This window comes from Lagopus muta, chromosome 7, assembly GCF_023343835.1.
Source record: "Lagopus muta isolate bLagMut1 chromosome 7, bLagMut1 primary, whole genome shotgun sequence".
Taxonomy (NCBI): Eukaryota; Metazoa; Chordata; class Aves; order Galliformes; family Phasianidae; genus Lagopus; species Lagopus muta.
In genome coordinates, this window is record NC_064439.1 from 48,085,445 (window position 1) to 48,109,447 (window position 24,003).

At 35.0% G+C, this 24,003-nt stretch overlaps 1 protein-coding gene across 14 annotated transcripts in view; it reads left to right on the top strand.

Annotated features, from left to right (window-relative positions):
* LRRFIP2 (LRR binding FLII interacting protein 2) overlaps nucleotides 1-24,003 on the top strand; it is a 52,782-nt gene that overhangs the window by 12,741 nt on the left and 16,038 nt on the right. For 3 of the 14 annotated variants that reach the window (XM_048950776.1, XM_048950780.1, XM_048950782.1), the window contains exons 3-17: nucleotides 5,114-5,200; nucleotides 6,608-6,658; nucleotides 8,872-8,925; nucleotides 10,545-10,610; nucleotides 12,384-12,425; nucleotides 13,256-13,321; nucleotides 14,475-14,549; nucleotides 15,006-15,053; nucleotides 15,133-15,177; nucleotides 16,469-16,516; nucleotides 16,616-16,672; nucleotides 19,776-19,883; nucleotides 22,156-22,200; nucleotides 22,901-23,005; nucleotides 23,278-23,349. In XM_048950776.1, the coding sequence (XP_048806733.1) occupies nucleotides 5,114-5,200; nucleotides 6,608-6,658; nucleotides 8,872-8,925; nucleotides 10,545-10,610; nucleotides 12,384-12,425; nucleotides 13,256-13,321; nucleotides 14,475-14,549; nucleotides 15,006-15,053; nucleotides 15,133-15,177; nucleotides 16,469-16,516; nucleotides 16,616-16,672; nucleotides 19,776-19,883; nucleotides 22,156-22,200; nucleotides 22,901-23,005; nucleotides 23,278-23,349 (969 nt within the window). The remainder of the gene's footprint in view (nucleotides 1-5,113; nucleotides 5,201-6,607; nucleotides 6,659-8,871; nucleotides 8,926-10,544; nucleotides 10,611-12,383; nucleotides 12,426-13,255; nucleotides 13,322-14,474; nucleotides 14,550-15,005; nucleotides 15,054-15,132; nucleotides 15,178-16,468; nucleotides 16,517-16,615; nucleotides 16,673-19,775; nucleotides 19,884-22,155; nucleotides 22,201-22,900; nucleotides 23,006-23,277; nucleotides 23,350-24,003) is intronic. The other 11 variants (XM_048950779.1, XM_048950781.1, XM_048950784.1 and 8 more) reach the window with 5 other exon arrangements.

Consider the following 24,003-nt stretch of genomic DNA (forward strand, 5'->3'; position numbering starts at 1 on the left):
CCTGAAGGTTTAGCCTGCTGTAGTGCTCAGTATTCCTACAGTGGTCAGTGTAGTCTGTTAGCACTGAAGGTGTAACAGTTATTGAATGTATTTACAAGAGTTGACAAACGTGTTCTATTTCAAAGATGAAGTCACAGTTCTGTCAAAAATAGATTCATATGTTATTCATATTATTCATATTCCAGGACTTTTCTAGTAGGATCAGCAGCTAAAAAATAAACACCTGGAAGTAACCAGCCAAGAGAGTAGCTGTTGTCATTGAATTGCTTGCTGTAATTCAAGTATTAGCCAACTTTTTTTCTAAAAAGCCCTTGTATTTTACTTTAAAGGAACAGAATTCATTTCCCAGGGTATAACAGCTGAGGCCAGTTAATAAGTCTGTCTTTAAACAATATCTGATTTTACTGTACTGTTCTTCTCATTTGCCTTCTCATTTGAGGCTGCAGAGATGTTTCCATTTAACATGCTTATGACATAGGGATTTCCAATTCTCTGTGCATGAATATGTACACAACTGTTCTCGGTCAGTTATCTTAGCAACATGTCTTGTTTATCTTTTCACTGTCAAAGGGTGTTCTGTTCTTCAATTTGCTATACTGAAATTACCTTTTAGCAGATGTAGATTACAGGACCAAATTCTGACTCGCATGTCTTGTGAGGAAATATTCCTTTGAGGTGTTCTAGACAGCAAGAAATAGTAAACAGCATTTGCTGAAACAAAAGTCTGGCACACAACTGGAAAAACTTCATGGAAATTGCTTTGGGATTCAAAGCAGTCACAAAATGTCACTAGGAGTTGTCAGTAGTTGTAATACTAAGGGTTTCCTGCTGTAGTGTATGAGGTTTGGGGTTGTTTTTTTTAGATTTCTTTTACTTTCTTACAATGTTCATATTTAAGGAAGTACTAATCTCACTGCTTCTCGCCACTCTATAATTTGACATAATTGAGATCATTATTTTTATTCTGTGGGATGTGTAAAAAAACCAAAGTCTGTTGGAACCAACGAACATCTGCAAAAATGGAAATTATGGTGTCAAATTCTTTGGCACTGAACCAATAATCTCACTTCTCTATGGTCATTTTTTTCATCAGTTGAATCTGATGTCTTGTATGAAAGCATTCAATGGAAAGTCACTGTCATGGGATCTGAGGGACTTGAACAAATTGCTTTCTCCTTGTCAGTTTTCTTTCGCTCTTTCTCTCTTGTATCAGATAACTTTGCTGTTAGCATCCCCTCCCCTTTACCTGTTACAACTAGCCTGGAAAGCTTTCCTGTCTTCTGCTTGCTTTGGGGGTTTGCATTGAGGCAAGCATTTCCTCTGTGCTGTTGCACTAAATGTGACAGGAGCATGCTAAATCTTCATCATATAAATGTTAAGATTTTGTTGTTTGTATTCTTTACGTAGTGGCAGTTGGACAAAAAGCAGGCATATCAGACATGAATGTAAAACAAAAGATACAGCTGAGGAGAGACAAGAAATCCATCTGGTGTGTAAATGACTGTGCTGTCGTGGAGAGACAGTAAGGAGAGGATGAGAGTAAAGGAGCATGGAAATAAGCTGAAGAAATGAGCAACAAGAGAGAAAACTGAAACAACTTCCCTCAATAAGAAATGTGAAATAAGCTTTAATGAGGCTGGTGAGGTAACTGTATAGAAACTAAAATCAAAATACTGTTACTTTCTAGTGATTGCCTTCTTGCAAGTGAGGTGAAGGAGGAAAAATTCCTTTCCATACTGTGGAGGCAAATTTTATGTTCGCTTAACTTTGCAGAGAGGAAAATTTCTACCGTGTCACCTTTGTGTGATAGTAAGCTTTTTCTCGTTATGAAGAATTTCATCAGTGCTGTGAAGATGCTGAGAAAAAAACACTTCAGAAAGAAGACTCCAGACTGTCTGCCAAAGACATTCAGATTTAAATCTGGTCTTTTTCCTCTTTCTGTTTTTTGTTTGTTTTTTTCTTCCTTTCCTACAGAAACTGTTTGGATGCTAACTGAAGAACCAGGTGCTAGATAAAGTAGTTTGGGAGTTCTTAAAAAGATTGCAGCAAAAAATTTATTTAAAATAAAAATGGAAAAGAGGAGAAATGAAGCATGCAGAGGCAATTTTTAAAATAATTGCAAGTAGTTTTTAGTGACCATTTTTAGGTGAAAATGAAGAAACTGACCATTTCACCAGTAATGGAAAGAGAGCATTCACTTCCAGTGCTATGTTTCCTAAAATAACGTACTCCAATAAGAGGTGTTTCTTGACAGATTGTGTACTTGAAAACAGCAAAAATATGAATATATATTTCTAGAATGAAATGATGCTTATACAGGCTCAAGGAAATACGTTTTTATAATATATAATACCTTTATATCTGTTTTGAAATGAATGAGATGAATTCCAGAACTCAGAAGTAAATGAATATTTTAGCTCTTCTTTGAGCAGCAGAGCTGATACCTGAAGAAATGCAGATACAGTGCTTGATTTAAAGTCATGTCTGTGCTTACACTGAAGGTAGAAGATGAGGAACAGTGCATGTGTATTTATGTACAGAACAAAACAAAAAATATTACTGAAATCTTTTTTTTCCTGTCCAAATAAAGTAGCAAGGGCCTCTTTCTCGTGTTCCTATCTACTTGATGTATGTTATTACAGGTATCTTATCTGTCTGTTACTTCCTTTCTTGATCATTTCTCTGAATAAATCTCAGGCAAAGTCACTGTCTCTACCTTAATTTTCCTGTTTGCCTTCCACTATAATCAAGGAGTTTCTTTTCTTTTTAGCCACCAGTTAGGTGTACTGGTGTGGATTGAGCAGGCTTGGATACTTCATCTTTTTTGCAATTGAAGCGACTAAGAAATCTCAGCTATCACTTTCTTTTTCCTTATAGCAGTTGGAAATCCCCTTAGAAGCTTTTAAAATAGTTTCATGTTTGCTAGATAGTAGACAGTGCAGAGTTTAATTTTGTTGCTTCAGGATCATTTGGATTTGATACATCGCTTCTTAAGAAGCTGCGTTTAAATTCCGTGATATTGTAATATATTTTCATAAGAAACATTTCTTCTGATTTTAAAACTATATGAAAAACAACAATTGATAAAACTGAGCTGAAGGCTCTATTGGCCAGTCTTTAGTTTTTTAAGATTGAAATTTATTTATTGCAAGCTGTAAAAATCAACCTGTACTGACTCCCAACTGCATTTGAGCAAAGAATATTTTAAGAATGTTTTTCAATTCAAGTATTGATTGAGTTATGAAAGCATTAGAATCTTATTGTCTGTTCTTTCCTTTTTTCCTGATTAAAAAAAGTCTAAATGTCTTTTTTTTGTGCCACTTCTGTGGTCCAAACAGCTTTGTCTTTTCAAGTCAGCTGTCTGTGCAGAGCTGCCATGGCACTGTATTTCCCCTAGTAGATATGTGAGACTATTTCAATCTGAAGAATTTCTTTTCTTTTGTAACAACTTTAACAGACTTTCTGCAGTATCACAAAAGAGTAAATAGCATTCTTCCTGAGTGCTGCTATGTCCTTATGAATAACAGTTATTTCTTTAATAATTAATTGCTTAATGCTCATTTTCAGTTTCAGCTACATAGTTATCATAGTTTTCATGACAAGTCTGCTGTCTAACAACTCCATAGTAAATAAAGAATAATTGATGGCCTTTTGAATGCAGTGTGATCTAAAGCCTTGCATTTTGGTGCTTTTTCAATTCTGTACTTTTTTTTGGTGAATCTAGTTGCTCAGATTAATAATTAACACAGTACCAAACTGTTTCTTTTCCTGTTTGTTTTTTTTTCTATAACAAATTGGGATTATTTTTTTTCAATTTCAGGCATATATTTTATGACCAATATGTTAATAGTACTGTTCTAAGTATTATAGAAGGTTTGGTAAAATGAGGAAACATTGGGTTTTCCCTCTAGAAACATGGTTGTGAAACTTAGGCTGCAGGGCTAGGAGAGAGTGATGAAAAGGGAGTTGACTTTTACCATGCATCAATAAACAGACTTGCTATGTTTAACCAAAAAGCCTTACCAGTCTAAAGGCTGTTTGCTTATGTCTGCTGAGCTGTAGGTGATCTTTGAGGTGCCGTGAGATATGGTTTATTAGCTTAGTGGTAGTAATGGTGATAGGAGGACAGTTGCACTAGATGATCTTGTAAGTCCTTTGCAATCTTGTGATTCTATGATTCTATAGATAGATCTGAAACTAGGCGTATCAGCTACATGAATCCTCCCTCTTTTTGTACAGCATGTGGAAATAATCTCCCACGTAAGCTATGATCACAGGCAATTGCAGAGCAGGGTTACAAGTGAGAAAAGACTTCCTGTTGCTGGGGATTCCCTTGCTCTCTTGTATGTGGTCCTTAGGCAGGAAGAGCAGCCTTTGAGAAGTGATCAAATAGTGGCAGTCAGCAGTGCTGGCACTGATTTCCAATCATTTCATCTACATATGCAGAATAGAGAGAAAACATCCTTGAATTGTTTGAAATTAAGACTATTTTAAGTAACAAGGCTGTAATGTTTTTTGCTGCTTTTTTTTGTTGTTATTTGATAATTCTTTGATAGATATTTTTGTCCCTGTGACATCATTCAAACGCTAATTTCCCTTTCTTTTTCCTGAAGCATGGTAGGTAATCACAATATTCATGCATCTGATAGGTTTCTAGTGTTTTACATAAACCTATGGTGGTACTGATGACAAATGCAGGAAAAAACAAACAAACCAACAAAACAAAAACCCCTAACCCTTAGTTAAGGCAACATCCCATTGAAGTTTGCAACCTCGAAAAAGTTTTGTAGAATTGTTCTGGATAATGGAAGTTTTGAGTTTTTGGTTCTCAGTGCTCCTTTTAATCAACTTTAGAAGAACAGCGGGATTTTTTTATGGCAAACTTGTCATGAAGAGTTTAATGTTTCAAAAAACAGAGAAGTTTCATCCATTCATTATCCAAATGTGAGAAATGTGGATGTTTTGGGGAATGTGAAGTTGTAAGTGGAAAAGAAGTCATGTTTTGGTGATGGTGGTCAATTCTGGATTACGTGAAGAGGTTATTACATTCAGTATGCAAACAGTTACACACAGAACTTATTTTAAACTTGGAATGTTTTCAATTTGCTTGTAGGCTGAAGCCAGACTTGCAGCAAAACGGGCGGCTCGAGCAGAAGCAAGAGATATACGTATGAGAGAGCTGGAGAGGCAGCAAAAAGAGGTAGTGTTAAAGTGCCAGGAGTCACTGCAAACCTGTGCTAAAATCCTTAGTTTTGTCCTTCAGTGTAATTCAGTGGTGTTCTGGGACTTTGAGCATCAGATAACTGTTAGCTCTCTTTCTCCTTCCCCCTCTGCTCCAAACTGTACTCTTGTTACCCTCCTCTTTCCTATGGATTATATACTCAAGGTTATCTTGCTTTTTCATCTGTGCTTAACACCTCACAAAGTATTAGTCTGAATACTGATTTTGAACTTGAGTAATATTTAAGGCTGTATTGCAGAAAAAAATCTGCTGTACAAGTAGGCTATTAGAACTCGTGCTTCCAAAGGAGAAATAAACTATTTGTAACATTCTTTTTTTAATTCTGCCTTTGTGGGCAAATGAGGTATTTGAGTGTTTTACCATTAACAGAGCAGTGAATTCAGTGTGTTAACATTTAGAAGTGGGCATAAATGAATTCATGTTTTTATGAGATATTTATATATTACTGCTTATTTAAAATGTTCAGAAGAGAATGTAAATGGCAATGTCCAGGACTCAGGTGTGCACAAATAATTTTGTGTAGAAAGGAACAGTTTTCATTATCTAATGTGAAGCTTAATATTGTTTGGATATGAATCAGTACACTTCCACCTGAGACATCTGGCTTGTATTGCTTTTGTAAACATTTACTGTACTGTAAAACACACTCAGCAGTTTTTGTCTGTTGTTGCTGTGAAAAAGATTCATTCTAAGTATGGATAACTGGCAGCACAGTGTAGATAATACATGTATAACACTGCTTAATATAAAGGCTAAAGGATGAAGGGAAAGCAGTTTTTGCTCTATTTTTATTTATAATACATTCAGTAACTGGATAATATGAGTATGTGACTTCAGATATGCAATTTTCAGTCAATGTCTTCCCTTTTGATTGCACTCAATGTTTACAGTAAATACTTACTGTTAGGATTTCTGTTTAAAACAACTTACTGGAATTGGGATAATATTTACACACTGTGTTTTACTGCACACATTTCTCCTTTTAAAAAAAAGAATCACTTTTTTTGACTGAAAAAGCATAAATAAGGCAGATTGTCAGCTGTGTTTGATTATTCCATGGTTACTGCAGTCTGCTCAGGTTTTCACATGGCAAGCAGAAGTTTCAGTGTTTCAGTTAGTTCATGTAGTTATTCAAATCTGTGTAAATGATATTTGCTTTTTTTGCTGTGATAGTAAGTACTGCTTATAAAATACATAACATGTTTTTATGTGTCTTTCATTACTGCATACCTTGTTGTCTAACTGCTGTTGTATCTGATGCTACTTTGAAGATTACATGGCAATGAACTTAGATTTGTCTGGAGGTTTTGATTTGGAAACTATTTTGTAAATGGTTTGTTTTTGTTTTTTTTTTACATTCTGTAGTTTTCTCAGCATTCATATGATACAAAATGGGCTCATATCCAGAAATGGATGGTAGGCTAAAACAACCTTTTGTGCATGTTTTTGCCACTCAAGGAACTAACAGGATTTGGAGGAAATAATTTACTAATGGTTTGTGGTGTGTCATTTTGTGCTGTCTTGAACTGCTGAAAAAAAACATGCATAATAGCTGAGTATGGGTGTGGATTTGCAAGACGACGTATGGAAGCAAAAAGGAAGAAACTTAAATGAGATGCATATTGTTGACATCATATTCTGACTTCAGGTTATGTGTCCTTCAAATTTACTTCAGTTTCAGTATTGGTAAATGTCTTTTCAATAGTAAATATTTTTACTTCAGTGAATTTGAAGGATTCTGCTTGTGGGGTTTGGTTTGAGGCTTTCTCCACTGTTTTCTTGGCAGAGTTGCATTTATTTCCTTTTTGAGTAACACAGCAAACAGTGGTTATTTCATTGATCATCGATTAAGTCGCTTTTGTGACTTAAATCTTCAAGTAATATGTTTTAAAACAAAACAAAAAAGCTTTGTGTTACTTTCATCCTTTCACCCCTTGCCCTTTGCTTCCTCTGACTAGGGAGGCATATGAATAGTTGAATTACAGTCCTAGAAATTTGCTTCTCAGTTTATACTGATTTAGTCTGTCTCTTGAGAGAATTCCTCTTAAAAAGAAATGTTGTTGTGAATTGGTGGGGGTTTTTGGGGATTGCTTTTATCCTGGTGTTCACTGTGAATGATTTGAATCAAGAAGATTTAGGACATGCCAAAAGTAGTCAGAAGGTAGTGACTGTTAATTGGCACTAAGGATGAAAAAGACTGGTCTGTCATTAGAATTTCATTTGCAGAAGTTGTGCTGAGCTGTACTGACTCTTTGGCTAGCTAGCATGTTTGTGTGGTAGTTTTCACGTCACTTATAACAAATCAAAACAGGTTCTGTTAATGTGTGATAAAATGTGCATTTATGTACACTGCTCTCCTTCCCCCTTCAAAAAAACAAAACAAAAAAACAAAACAAAACCACCCATGTGTTCCATAATGCAAATCTTCTTTGTGAGCAATTTCACGTCAAAATTAGGCAACTGTGTACAGAAAGTCAGGCTTTTCATAATTCAGGTATGTTACTGAGGAAACACTGGTGTTATACAGGCAACCAGGAGGAATTTTATCTAAGCATCTGTTTGCAGGCTGCAAAAATGAGTAGCAGGTATTAATTCCATGGCACGATGTTCATTTTAAAACTCAAAGTAGTTGTTACAGAGAGGAAGACTAAAATGTCATTATGTAATCCACCTCTTCTTATGGTAATACAAGGGTAGAATAATAAGAAGATGTACAGTTTTTTTTATTGCCAAGAATTACCCAGGCAATTTTTGAATAGTTAAACATGCTAATATACCCAGTGATAATAATATAGAAAACAATCTTGTGACAGTAATGATATGAAAGCTGTCTGTAGGAAGCTGAGCCTTGACATGTGAAGATCAATAGCTTACAATCTTCATAAGTTTGATATATGGTAAAATGGTAGGAAGTGATTTATTTGAGTAAAGATCCTAGGTCTAGAGCCCTGCTCTAGTTTTCAAATGGGATGGCTTTGAAATTATTCTAAATGTACTTATCTTTTGTAATGAAAATTTTGAGATGCTAATTTGAGACAAAATAAACATTCCTTGGTCTTTCAAAATAAAAGGTGAAGGTCTCTTAGCTACCTCCCCAGTTGTGTAAGTTAGGTTCGTCATTTTCCACGGGCACTACAGATGTCAGCTTCCTATAGATTCTGCAATTGATCCATTTGCTTAAGAAGCTTTATTCCTATGGGATAGAATATTTGAAATATACATCAGGAAACAGAGAACAATAATCTCCATAAGGGTTAAAATGCCTCTGTAAAATGTAATTCTGTAAAGCTTTTTAAATGGACTTTTTAAAAAATCTTCTGCACTTTTCTACATTAGTACAGTAATCAGAAGGTTTCTGTGCTGGACTCTAACTAAATAATTATATTCACCTTTCTCCTCTTCATTTTATAACATAATGCATTAATACACTTCCAAAATCAGCTGAAATCACAATTCCTCCTGACTTGAATCTTGAATGACTTCACTTACCACAGTGATTATTGAAAATAATACATGGCATTAAAAGTGCTAACAGCATGTTGCTCACCTTCACTTGCTTTTACTTTGTCATTTTCTTTTTTTTTTAATGTTTTTTATTACCATGAATAACTCTATTTCTTCTTTCTCAGGAAGATTCAGAGCGGGCCAGGTATTCTCACCGGTCCAGTCGACATTCATATTTGGTTCGTGTTAGAACTGTATTTTTTCCCTTGCCACAAGGCCCTTCTTAAAAAGTACAACTAAAGTTATATTTAAAAATAAGTACAATTTCATGTTATCAGGAAGCAGATGATGCTTTCAGCATTAATGATTTCGGGGACAGTATTTTAAATCACGTGTGATGTTGAACTTCATTTGGTATTTTAATTCCATCAATTCTACATCAGTATTTCATGAATGTTTTTTATTGTATACATTTGTGTCTTTGCATTTAAAAAGAATGTCATTCGTCACATTTTAAATCTTTGAAGTTAATGCTGTGAATACCTTGAGGTTTTTTCCTCTTCTGTTTATAATAATTTATGGTCAATTTCCGTGGCTGAGAGTAGGGCTTGGAAATTGCTTAGAAATGCATATTGTGAAACATTTGGTTCCTTAGAATAACTTATTTAATGACAGTTTGTAAGGGTCATCTTTTAGTGTTAGTCCAGCCTACTATTAAATGAAGTATTTCTTTAAAAATATCTGAATAACTGTCCTCATTTAGGCTTCAGATGTTGCCCGTTAGTAAGAATTGATTGTTTTTCCTTGAAGGGCAGAGCATTAAAGTTCCTGCAGAAGCTGCCCATTGTCTCTGTGGGTACTGTTAACGCACCAGGAGCTCACGGTTGGATGTGAAGCTGCTATTGACAATAACAGTTCAGATGGCAGTGGTCTCATGGGGAGAAGTTCTCTTTTCCATTTTGCCTGTGTCAGAAGTTCTGCAAATAGAAAAAAAAATTAATATTGCCTCTGTTGACTCAGTCATCCTATAGATAAGGACCACTTACTGAAGATGAATAATACTAGTTGGTAGCTTCAGCTTTCATTCCCAGTCGATGCTTGTGGTCTTCTGCTCACTGTTGTGTTTTCTTGCACTTCAGATAGTACTGTTTCTGTAATACTTGTGGGATAAAGAGGAGTACCTGAGGATGTGTTCTGAAGAAGAAATACAGTGCAGGGTTTTATTTGTTTGAGAATGTGGGAATGTATTATTTGTTAGTGACAAAGCCTTACCCGAATGCTGTCAGATACCCTGAACGCTGGTAGTAAAATTATTTATTGTTGTACTGGCTTTCCCATAGTCTTTTTGAATGAAAAATGGTGCTAAAGAATAGTTGTAATAAAGGCCCAAGGGAGGGACAAGTTACAATACTAAAAGGGTTGGGTCTGTTCAGTTCACTGGAATAGAATGTTCTGGTGTGACTTAAATAAAAATGATTGCCATTTACTACAAGCAATTAGAAATCAAATTCAGTTTGGCAAAGATTATGTAACATCTTACACGTCTCTGTGTTAAATACGTGCTTCTACATTTTTTGTCACAAGTATTTTCTCCAAATAAACACTTTTAATGACCTAATATTGACTACTTTGCAAACAACAGTTGGCTGACAGGGAGAGAAAAAATATTGTATTGTAAGTGGAGACAAAAACCTGTGAAATAATATAGATTTGCTCAGATTTGTTCTTACACTTGTTCACTTAGTGTACAAATACATGAAGATTGAGAGTAAGTAATTTAGTGAAGCTTAACAGTTATCATTAGAGAGTCTTCTAGTGACTTTATATATTGAAATATTTTTGCAATTTCATTCTTAAGAGTCCTTTGGATAGCAGTGGGTCTCACAGGAGCAGAACAAGTACCACCAGGAGGAGAGATCTTGTGGTGTGTAACCCAGAATGAGCATGCCTTGATGTGTTCCCATTATAACCCTTTCAATCTCTACTTACCAAAGCAGTTGCTTGGTGAAAGCATGCTTCTTCAAGGAAAATGCTGCTTATTGAACTGCTGGAATAACTGATGTAATCAAGCATTTTATCTGTGATAGCAAATTTGGGGGCATAAGGAAAAACTTGAGTTTGAAGGGAGTTAATCTCTCAGTCTCTATCCTAATGTTTGCGAAAGAGAAGTAAAATCAGGTGACAGAGGTGGTGCATCAACCGTGGTGGGTACAAAAGTGTTCCTGGAAGTTCTGTCAGGAAGCATTTTGTTCTCAACTATTTTTAAAGTAAATGTATTGCTCTGCTATTTCTGCATTCTGGACTAAAATATGAATAGAAATTCTACTTTTTTTTTTTTTTTTTTTTTTTAGAAATCTGTATTTGTATCTGATTTGTGTCACTCAGAGCTTAGGCAGTTTTTCAGTAAATATTTACATGAAAAAAGATTTTTTTTGTAAGCTCTTAACTCTTTATAGTTGAGATGTAAGTTAAACTCTGCAGAATTCTCAGACATACCAGTAGATATATTATTTTTCTTGTCCTCCCAGGAATTCTCACCAAAACTAACATTTGGTAGTGCTCTAGCATGCTTTTAGCATATTACTGTGTTCTTGAATCATCTTCAACTTCTGTTTATTTTTGCTTTAAGAAAGCTTAGGATAATAGTGAGCAGCATTTTGAATTGTGGATGATGTACAGTCAGAATAACTAAGTTATACGTATGAGTTGAAATCAAAAGAAGAAGCTTACTGTGAAAGCCTAAGATGTATGTTCTTCTTTCTTGTTGTAGTTGTTTGGTATTTTTTTTTCTAATTAATATACAGATTGTCTAGAAGTCTTTGAATGACAAAAGACATGGGAACACTGGGAAACTTATTACAAATGAATTTCCTAAAGCTTTCCTAAGTCTGGTAGACTGAGAGATAAACTATCATTCCACTGTCATTCCATTTTCCCACATTCAGCTAATAATATTGTTGCTGAATGTCCAAAAAAGACAAATATACAACATTGGATTGTTAAATTTATTTTGTTTATATTTAAACACAAGGCTGATGTGGACAGGAATACTCAGTGTTCACATGAACACAGGCAGCCTCATTCTGCTCCTGTGTCATGCTGACTAAGAGGAAGGCCTGTCAGTGAGCAATACTTACATGTATGCAATATGGATCCTCCAGTAACTGGCCCTAGGCGCCCAGTCTGTCCAGTGATTTGCCCTGGGCCTCCATATCCAGATGTGCACCCAGGAAAGTAGTTAGAAGTGGAGTTTAATAAGAAGCCAGATCAGACTGTCTTGATGAGGCAGAGGGCATGGCCAGACAAGGACAGTCACCAGAAGTGTTTTTACACACAGAGAACCCCTTTTATCTCCACTATTCTTCCCTCATGCACCCGTTCCTTCCAAAAACACTTCTCTCTGCTTTTCCCCACCTGATCCCTAAATGCTATTTCCCTGCGTTCCATATTGTCTTTGGTGCCCTAGAGGCTGTAAGTTCCCATGCTCTGTAAGGTGCTCTGGGGAGCCCCCTACATTGTGATGTGTTTTGTACCTCAACAGTGGGGTTGACTGATGGTGGTTGACTCCTTTTCCTGTGTAGCTGTCTGCCTTTCATCATGTAACACAACAAGCACTGCCTCAGTTTAATGCAATTTTATTTCTGTTCTGTTTTCCTTTTGTAAGTAAGCATTTTCATTTCTTCTTCTTTTACCTCAGTATGACAGTGCTAAGGATAGACCTGCAAGATATTCGGTCCCTGTATGTTAATGCTTTGCATGTTTTTTGTGTGAATGTAGACTGTGATTTGTTCTTACACAGTGTGATGACACTAACTTGCTACTTTAAAAATGACTTTTAATAAAGAGAAGATTTGTGCTATCACACTTGAAGGTCAAGAATACTATTTCCCCACTTTCTGTGGGGAAGAAGTCTAATGAAGTAACGTATAGACAACTAACAGCTATTTTGCAGTAGGTACTTCAGTCATTGCTAAACCATAAATGTAATTAAGTGCAACTTATAGAGCACATAATTAAAAAAAAAAAAAAGCAACACTGTATCTGTATGTACACATTTGTATTCTATATTTCATATAGAAGATTAAACTTAATATACTGGGTATTTTTCGGTCTAGAGAAAAAAGCATGTGGTTTGTATCCCTTCTTACCATTATGAAGCACTGTAGTTCTGATATGGTATTATAGTAAGTAAGATTTGCGTGCATGTCCTTCAGCAAAATGAAGCACCAATTCCACTCAGAAGCATGTTAGCAGCTTAAAAAGCTGAATTTGCTTATTTGAATAATCTGCAAGTAGGCAGCATAATAAAAACAGTGTTTAAACTAATCTGTAATATTAAGCACTTTAAAGTTGATTTTTGCTTTTACATTTCTTGTGAAAGTTAAATACTTTGGTTCTAACCAAAGATAAGGATGGTTATAATTTTACTTGTCTTTTTTTTTTTTTTACACAGTGTTAGATGTATGGCCTATTTTTCTAGTCACGTAATGTCTTGAATTGACATTTTGTGTTTTAAGAATGAAGCTGCTGTTTTGTAATGCTATTAATTTTTCTAAATTTGATTCTTAGAGTCATGCTTATGGTGAATCTCACAGTACAAGGAAGAAAACTGCTTATTCCCGTAAAGATTTATTGGTTAGTTTTCTATGGTATTTATTATAGATACACTGTCTAGATTGTTATGTACTAATACAGTACATGAATAAATGGATTGGCTTGCTGATATATGCATTTATTTTATTTTATTTTTTTGTTAACAAAGGAACTTGTAGTACTGACCAAATTCTGACAAGTTGAGCGTGTTAAGCTGTGACACATTAGTAGGGCTACGTGGATGGAGCTCATCTGAATGAAAAATACCATTCAGTGAGAAGCCTTTTCAAATGGCTTAGAAGTGGCACTTCTGTGAATTAAAGTTTATTCAGTCAGAACGGAAATACGGGTTTTTATTACTTGTGCTTTGACCACTACTTGTTAGAGTTTAACTGTAGTTTTGAACTAGCTAAGGTAGTATTTACCATAAACGTTGACATTATTCATGTGAGTTCTTGAGGAAGATGTGGGTTATTGTGATCTTCTGAGCACTCTTCTAGAAAATCCAGTGTGTGGCATCAATGTAGTGCCAGCATTTGGAGGCAGTTTTTCAGGGATGTTGACAGCTGATGACTTAGTGATTGGAGCAGTGGACGTGTGGGTTGAGACAATGCTAAAAGTACTACATTGTGCCATGTACTTGCCTCTCTGTTTTCTCTCTCTTATATAATTTCTTCTCACATATGTATATGCATATGTGTGCTATTTGTCTGTGAAATGTATAAAAGCAACAGTAAGCCAGAATTTCAGCCGTTAGCCCTCAGAATTTGTGCTTGGTATAATGCACAGCGTTAGGCTATGGACTAAGGGTGATGATGCAAACGTCCATTCCCTATTAGATTCTTCTCTCCCTCCACGTTCTGATATAAGTTGGTATCTAATAGAAAAAGAAAGACAAAATGAACAACTGTAGTAATCATTAGTGAGTTCTGTCTCATGTTTTTCTTATATTTCATGTTGTACTTGTCAGGGTTTAGTCAAAATTCTTAGGGTTTTGTTATAAGGGAGTGTAACACAACTGTTCTCTACTTTGAGCAAGACATTAAGAGTATGGCATATGCTAATATGTGGCAAAAAAAAAAATCCCAATTTTTGAACTTGGAAATAGTTGGGCTGTCAAATTTGGTCTTTCAATATTAGTGTTTCTTTCTCTTGCAATATTAGTGTTTCTTTTCTTTTTCTTTCCCTTTCACAGAGTGGACTTTACCATGATCAAAGAAATTATAGCAGCCTTAGATATAGCAAACCGATTCCTTCCTACTATACTCGGGTCTGTCCTTCCTTCCTATATTTGTTGCTTAATATATAAAGTACATACAGCATGTTAAAAATCTAGCCCCAATATGCTACTCACTGTACATTGCTGTGAGTGATAAATTAACAGCCTGATGAGGTAGATTGCATCTCACAGTAACTGCAGGTATGTTTGTGGTCATGTTTAATTAAGCGTCTAAAGGAAATTGATGTCTTTTAATTTATTGCTACTTTTGTTTGATAAAAATTCTAGACTATTCCACTGAAAGTTGCATGTTTCGTTTTCAAAGATGATGGATTTTCCTGGAATGTTTATCCATACTTTTCTTAAAAGTTCTTACATATTTTGCAACTATAATACCTTACTTCCATCTTTAAAACTTTTGGTGAATGTAAAGCAACTGATAAGAACATATGCTGTACACAGAAAAAGTTTCTTTCTCTCTTGTTTTCTCTGTTCTTCGCATTACAGTCGTCTTCTCTATACAGTGATCCAGTGGCAACAACTAGGAGTTACAGGGTTAGTACTACATGAAAGACATTTTTTCTCCAGATGTTTTAATGGCCCTTGAAAATTCAAATTACGCTTTTCTTTATAGGTGTCTCCTTCTGTAAACACTGGTTTGATAAGAAGTATCAGTTTGGTTCGTAAGCCCCATTTTGCACGGTTGCCTTAAGTCTGTATTGTATGGCCGTGTGGCTTGACAGCATTACATGTGCATTCTTCTTGTGCTCTTAAATATACATAATTCATGCATCTCGTTTTGGGGAGGCATTAGTTCAGGGTCCTTAAATGCTAGGTTTCCCCCTTTAAATTGCTTTTGTAATTGCTATTCGATGATCTTTTTACGGACAAACATAAAGTTTATGAATACAGCAGTAATGTTCATGAACACTGGCCTTAGAATTAGTTAATCTAAGCATGATAGACAACAACTGCATGTGTAATATTTTAAAAAATCTAGCAATTGAATGAGAGATTCATTGTCTGGATGTTACAGAAATTTGTGGTAAATACATTTCATGTACTTTCAAATAAGATGCCAGAATTAAAACTTCTAAGTGTGCAAAAGTGCAGGTGGGCATCTTTGCAAAGTACAAAGCAGCTAGAACAAGAATGGCTAAGTAGCTCCATAAAGCTTCTATTTAAAAGGTACCGTGTATGCTTGAAACTAAATGCCTTTTATTGCTACAGCAATTCAAATCTAACTTAGCTGCCACCTAGAGAAGTTTTGAAACTATGTGAGAGAATAGTCAAATTTTTTGGATGTAATATTTGTATGCACTTATGCACTTGAATTGCAAGCAGTTTGCTTCTTGATTTTGTGTGCGTTTTTGTCATAACATTAGAAGATCCAGTGAGAGAATGCGACTGTGATAACTGCTATTGCGTATAATTCTTAATTTCTATTAAGATAGATAGATAGGGATAGCTTCAGAGGTAGGGGAAACCAACACGAGGCTCTACATTTTTATTCAGCTTGGTGCCAGAGCTTCTGTTATTATTCCATACATAAATAGATTTCAGCCTTGCGCTCCGAAAAAGTTCTTCAGGAAAATCTGCATGGGTTTTCAAGATGGATAAGTGTACGGTACGACTTCAGTTCCCAGGGTGGTTTGCAACTTCTAAAAACAAATTTCACTTAAAATATTTATTTTTCTGAAAAAAGCTGACTTTCAAAACTTATTTAGCTATTTTTTAACTGAAATTTAGATTATATTGGGAAGTAGACATCATATTAGTTGGAGGAGATGCTACTGGCAATTAAAAACTGTTCTTCATCCTTTCAAAAAACATAAATAGCAACTGGAAAATGCTTAGCTGGGTAAGATAATAAAAATGAGATTTAATTTATCAGTGCATTTCAGTGTGAGTGTGTGACAGTAATTTCTGAGTCGGAATATAAATGGCATTTTATTCCCTCTGTTTCTCAGGCATCTTTGAGTGGTGATGGATTACGTAGCTCATGTAGTTCTTGCACTGTAAGTGTTACAGGTTTTCTGTTGCTTCCTTCAAAATCTTGGTTTTTTTGGAGACATAAAGCAATGAAAATTAAGAAAATTTTCAACACTTTTCTTCAGCCATCTGAATACAGTTGGTATTCTTCAAGAGCAAGCTCAATTCGAAGTAGCCCTGTGGTGAGCATTCCTTTGCATGTTTTGCTGAATGCTTTGATACTAACACACAACAGCTATGAGAATTTTCACTGATTGAAATGAACAGTGATTTTACTGATTAATTAGATTTTCACTATTTATTAAAAAATTGCTGCTTAACAGAGATGTAAATTTTACCAAGGTGTGAACTTCAGGCAGTGAGATAATGAAATAAAGAAGCAGTAAGGAATTTCCTGTTTTAAGCATCTCTCAAATATTTGTGATGTACAGAACTGGAAAGAACTAAGTGCTGAAGTGCAGTACTTTGTGCAGTTACCATTTTATGTCACAGCTGGAGCCAGCATGTGGAAAAAGTCTTTCTGTGGGGGAGGAGGACTGATGTCAACTTCAGTGTTGTTCATATAGTGCACTGAGAAGTAATCAGCTCACTTTTCTGGTGACTGGTACTTAAAAATGAGATAAATTTGTTCCTGAATTAGATAAAAAATTAGATAAACTTGTTAAGCTGAAACTGTTGCTCCAAAGATGACTTTTTGTGCTGCAAAGTGATTTTTAGTAGCTACACCATGTTTCTGCCCCAGAGCAGCTCTGTCAGTTTTACTGATGCATCTGCTCATCTGTCATGCTACCCAAGAAAAGAATGTCAGCATTTTGTGTGGGTTAAACTGAAATAGTCATGTTTTCATTTTTCACATGTTCTTATCAGTGTTAGAGAGGAAAAAATAATAATAATAAAAAAAAGATTTGTCAGAAACTGATTGGTTTTTTTTAGCTGCAATAGACTCAGACTAAATTTTAAGGAGTATAGGAAAAAGGGGCTTTTGCCATTTCTGTAAAGGGTTCCAAAACTTAGCAGTTACTGTCATCCATCTCTGAAGTCTTCTGGATGTTGAGTGTACTCATTGTCTCCTCTGTTTCTCAAGATGGAGTGTAATTTCTTATATATAAAACATACATATTTAGGAGTTTAGGTATCAGTTTTCAGTATGTTTGTGATATCATTAATGTCAACATATAGTAGTGAAGATTTAATAGATTTCCAAGTGGAAAAAATTGCATGAAACAATTCTGAGAAGGATATTAAGCAAAAATCTTGCTCATAGCTCAATCATTGCTCCACGTATTCTTTCTGTTGTTAATACTTGGTTTCACTGGGGTGTTGCATTGGAAATCAGCTCAGTAACCTTGGGAAATCAAAAGGGAGAATAGAATAGAACATGAAATCAGAGTAGCAAACAACACTAGAAAACATACAAATCCATAGTGCTCTGCATCTGAAAAACACATTAGGAATAAGATGCAGGTGTGCTGAGTACCTTCTCAGAGGTAGAACTGGCATATTGGAAAAAGGCTTCTCTTAAATTTTCTGATGAGGCTTTTGAAGATACGTTTTATGAACTTAACAGTAATGAAATAAATCTTTACTGAAGAGAAAAACCAGGGTAATTTTTGAGGAGCACCTGAGCAGGTTTTTTTCCTTCCCATTGGCCACCATGAAGATGCATACTATTGAGTTTTACTCACAGTCTAAATGTGTTTTGATCCATTATTGTGCCTTCTGTTTGGCTTTGTATTGAGGCAATAAATATGTTAGACACATAATTGTTTGGTGCTGTAGGGTTTTTAATGTTTTTGTTTGTTTTTTAATACAAGCCTTACTTTGTGCCTCAGCCTTCTGACCTAACTGTTTCTGTTTAAAAAAACATATATATTACTGTTGAGAAAAATTATGCCTCAGCAGTTGTTTCTCAAGCTTGTATAAGTCATTCATTTTATCTTATTTTAAAGTTTTTTATTGCTTTTTATTTTGCTTTAATTATAAGCATAGTTTCTTCATTGTTCCTCGCAGAACAGATCTTTCATTTGTGCTATACAAATTTCTTGGACAAAGAAATTCACATTCAAACATTATTTTTATCTATAATAAAATACAGAAATATAAAAACTATAATGACTTAAGTGCAAGGGAATGTTTTCAATCCTTGTGATGTACAGATGATGAAATGGAGAGAAATGCATCCTCTCTGATCTTGCCACGCAAGGGAAGAGTGGTAGTATGGTGAGTTGGGTGGCATGGTGGTCTTTGGAATTCCTTCTGTTTCCTTAGTTATTGTACAGTGGCTGTAAGTATTCATCAGCTGACTATTTTATGTCACATTTGTGTGCAAGGCATCTCACCATCTTCAATCAAAATGAGATGAAGCTACATCAAGTATTTATTTCAAGTACAAAGATATTCTGAGTTATTTTTTAATGGTGAAAATTGACTGGAGGCCATGTATTTTCAAATTACTTAAAGATTTTTCTTTCATACGAGTACTTTTAAAACTAAATGCATTGTTCACTTTTAACATATATAATGTGCTTTTAAAAAAATATTTCCCTTGAATTCCTGTGGCAGTTGTAGTGATCGTCATGTTTAGATATATCTTGCCTTTTCTGTGAGTAATGTGAGCACTTCTTCCCCTCACTTTTTAGCCACTTGAGGAGGGTGGCTTCAGGGAGAAAACTTTTTATTCCATTGTAAAGATTCTGAAAATTGAGAGAGTGAAAGCCCAGATTAGATTGATAACAGTGTGATCCAAAGAAGAAACAACGTTTGTAGACAAAAGTATTCTTCTGCTTCTTGACTTCAGACTGTATCATCTGTTTTTACGGCTTGCAATTTTATTCTCTTTATTTTTTTAAGGATTTATGTAGTTTGGCACTACTGATTCCAAGCCGTTTTTCTATGTTTGACTGTACTTCTTATATTACTCAAATGATAGAAAATGGGTCAATAATAAATATCTATTGGTCTTGCTTTTAGATAAGCACCTAGCTAGATAGACAATGATCAGAACAATAAATTTGAAGTGTACTTAAAAATTATGCATGGCTAAAGTATTGATCATGGTGTGGCACATGTATTATTTCTACAGAGACAATGTCTCAAAAATTCAGCAAAGAATATTTTGCAGTTCTTATACTTCAAATCCAGGAATAAATTGCAACAATGAAAATGTCAGTTGTTGCTACATCTAAAAAAAAAAAAAAAAAAATCTCGTTCATTCTGTGGTGTAATCTTATAATCTTCAGTTTTCTTTCAATCTCTTTTTTTTTTTTTTAATTTTTTTTTTTCAAGTCCTCTGATTTTTCTGATAAAAGTGAAACTGCTGCTGACTATTTCAGTCGCTCCAACCGCAGGGGAAGCGTTGTTTCTGATGCAGATGATGTCCAAGGTTTGAATAGTGTGAGTGTAATGCTTGTTGCTGCATTGTGCCAAGCAGAGCAAACTGACTAACTGTGAATTTTATTTTTGTTCTATAGAGGAGTAAATACTGTAAAAGAACCCCGAGTTCTTTTGTCAAATAAGTCTGCTTGTTGAAGGATTGGGGCTTATTTCAGTCCACGGATTTTCTTAAAACTGTTTCATGTTGCATGCTGCTTTATTTTAAGGAGATTCTGCCTGTTGCTTGAAGCATGTAACGTCTTAACACTTCACATTGTTTTGACAGGTGATGAGCATAAGCATCACTTCAATGTAAAAAATCTTTTTTTTTTTTTTCTTGTGGAAGTTTATTTTATGAAGTTAGCAATACCTCGTTTTGCTTTGTGGAGTTTTGGAGTACTAATATTTGTTTTAATGACAAAAATAGACTTAAGTACGTTATTGTTAGCACATTCTAGTGTTCATTAATCCATTGTAAGAGTTTCTAAGAATCCTTTATTGAAGCCATCTATGCCCTCACCCTGAGCCCTAGGTTAACAGAGCTTGTTGCAGGAAAATTGGGATGACAGTTTTTCTGTGCATTCCTTTGATCTGAGCTTCAAAAACCTAGCTGCCTTTGTTTTTTATTGCTGTTGTTAATTAAAGTTTTTATGTTTAATAGTAGAAAGAACAGGGCATTTTCTGTACATAAACTTATCTTTGAATGATCAGGGCTAGCATATACAGTAGAAGGAAAAAGGCTACCTGATCTACTAGCAGCCTGCCACTGCTTAATTAGGTAAAAGCCAAGCACTTCTTAACAGTACGTCTTGCAGCCTCATGCTGCTCCTCAAGGCTAGAGCCTGGGAGAAGCTCCACAAGGAGATTAGTGTTGCACTCAGGTTACAACAAGGTTGGAGAATCTCCAGCCTCAGGAGCTGGTGAAAGTTAACCACACAGAGCCTATAAATAAAAGCTAACCTGGGTTTCTGTTTGCAGCAACTCTGCTATGGTTGGAAGGTTGGACTAGATGACTACTAAAGAGTACCCTTACAACTGCTGTTTCTGTCATTCCACATTTTGACAGTATGATAGTCATATAGTGCTGCATAACTTGTATTTTATTTGTCTCTGTATGTGGTCAAAGTATGACAGAGAGCATTTATCTATTTTAAGTCTTAGCTTTTTTTAACTTACAGTAGAGCTCTTTTACTCAAGCTTGCTCTGCTGAAAGTGTGGAAGCTGAGACAAACAATTGTTATTTTCTCAGTTGTTTTTATTGTAGTTCCTATATAAGTTAATTTGGAGTATTTAAAACTACTTATTCTTAATGTAAATGTAGACTATGATATTACTTTGTCTTTCCAAGTGATTCTTCAGATCATTTGGATTTTTCATATCGTTTTTACCATCATGGGGGTGGCAAACATTACAAATCAAAATTTCAGTATATCATTGGAGATGATAAATCTGCCATGGAAATGCATTGTCAAGCTGTAGAAACCATAGCAGATGGAAAAAGATCTCACAAAGGAACATTTGTTTGTACTGTGATGATAGCAAACTTCCAAATCTGTTGTCACTGGGCTGGGAGCAAAGTGGGCGGTTTTGGAGAAACCAGCTTTTGAAGAGGTCATGCTTTTAAAAAGTACTCATCTGTGTGTTAATTTCCCTGCAATGTTGGAACTATGGACGTCTACAGTGCAAGTCTGGATTACCAAAGGATCTGAAATAAAAAGTTGGGATGGAGGTGAAGTGGAGGAGATGTTTGTTTGCTCAGGCTCCAGTCCAAAAAAAAAAAAAAAAAGAATTAAAGTTATTTAATAATTCAGAGCTTTCACTTGTGTGTGTTCTTGTCCTTATGTAACTCCTGGTTTTACTGAAGAGTTAGAGGTAGCAAATGTGTTTTCTAATAACTAGACCATTCACACTGATGTCACTGATTGTCTGAAGTGCACTTGCATGAATCTTTGTTATGCCACCGAGTGCTGCAGTCACTACTGTGCTCAAATTTGAAGTAATGGAACTTGTTTTGCTCAGTACTTTATTCTAAGCAATGACTCTTTGGAAAACTTTGTAAAGGGTTTCTGGCTTTTTCTTTACAAGCATTCATTTATTTTGCAGTTAAGGTAAAACTCTGTTTTGAAGCTGTATTTTTTTTCATGCATTTTGATCTGTGTTAACTTCTGATATTTCTTTTTTGTTTCACTTTTTGTTCTCAAATATTTTTCAGTATCTTTGAACAGAATAGTGCTTTTTAGTAGTCTTCTGTAGCAAAAGGTGTATTGTGACCAGTTTTCCTTCTCTTTTTCAGCTGGAAGAAAAGAGTGAAAAATCACACTCAGAAATTTTTTCAAGGGTAAGAATCTTTGAATTAAAATTTTTGCTTGTTGGTATTCATCCATCAGTTTAAAAACATCAACATTTTTCCAAAAGTAGAAATACGTGCTTTCTTTGTGGAGTGTATTTTAGTAATTTTAAGAACTTGCAAAGAAATAATTTTGGACATGTTGCTTCTACTGAAAATAATGCGTTGCATCTTATTCTCAAAGGAAATAACGTTATTCCTTAATATCCTTTTAAGAAGTATCGAGTTCTTGTAGAATTCATTTTCTGGGTAAAACATTCACCAGGAAAGGTTGTATTTTAAGAGGCTAAGACTTGAAAAACACAGATGTTGGATCCCATTGGAGAATTCTGAATGCTGTGTGACAGAGAAGTTTTAGAAGTGTTTTTTGGCACTAACAGCTCCTTATGGATATCGCCTGAAGAGAAAATTGGGAATAAACTTGAAATGTCACGATAACTGATATGTTTTCTATTTCTTTCTGTTCTGCTACATACTGTTCTTTAAGCTTCTCATAAATCAGATGACTGTAAACAGAAACCAACATCTCATCAAGAAGTGACATAAGTGCTGGAAAACGTTTGGTGGAAAATAATCCTATGAAAAAGTAAAGATGAGAGAAAAGTGCTTGATGGTTATGAAGTAATTTATAAAGACTAAAGTCAAGTGTACCACTATGTCATACCTGATGCAATGTTTTCCCTTCTTTAAGCCGTCGTCTCGCAATTCAATTCCTCTGAGTGGCAACTCATCTAGGAGAGGAAGTGGAGATACAAGCAGTTTATTGGATCCTGATGCCTCCCTCAGTGAATTACGGGTAAACTGCATTGCTGGAGAATTTGGATCTAGCTTAAAATTGTATTTGTGGTTGGGAGGAATGCTTTTTACTTCTGGTTTCATAGTAGTAAGAAAATGCTATCAGGGTTTAATTTTCAATCAGGGGAAAAATGTGTATTTTGTACTGATCAGTATTTATGTTGCTGGTAGTTTATTTTAGTGGAACTTGTTTATGTCAAATCTTACGATCTTTCAACTGCAAATGTATTTCCCCATACTTCTTATGCAATGGTTCATTCCTATGTCCTGCAGGATATCTATGATCTTAAGGACCAGATACACGATGTAGAGGGGAGATACATGCAGGGACTTAAAGAACTGAAGGTATTAGGGCTTCTCCCATGCATGCATTCTGTATGGGTATTTTGGGGTAATGGAGATCTCACTGGTTCCACTAACTGTATAAAGCTTTACTAACAAGCTCTAAAATTTCTTCAAAGCATGTACCTAACTTTTAATGCATAGAGAGCATCAGATTTTGTCATTTGGATAAAATATTAAGATCTGCTCATACATTTCAAATCATTATTTGGTTTACGTTAACATTATTTTAACTTCCACATTTTAGTGAATGTTTTGTGATAAGGTTTTAAGAGGTTTAATGTATTTTTCAGTGCTTTGTTAGCAAATAGATATTCAAAGTAGCTGCTATATGTCAGATGAGGAAGAAAGAAATAAGATACAGTTATGATGAGTAACTTAATTACTCTTCTAATTTCCAGGGAATTTTATGAAGTAAAACTGAAGTAATGCTTTTGAAATATGGACATGTAGGCAGGCATGTTGCTTGCAGGAGGAGATTGTTTTGTTTGGATCATTTGTAGACTGCAGTTATGAAAGATAATGATTTGATTGTATTGGTTTGCACTTCCAGTTATATTCTTCTTAAATCATAGACTGATATTTTCAGTATTGGGTTAATGAGATTTGTCTGTATTTTGGCTTGCTTAAATTAATATGCTTTTCTTTTGTAAATTT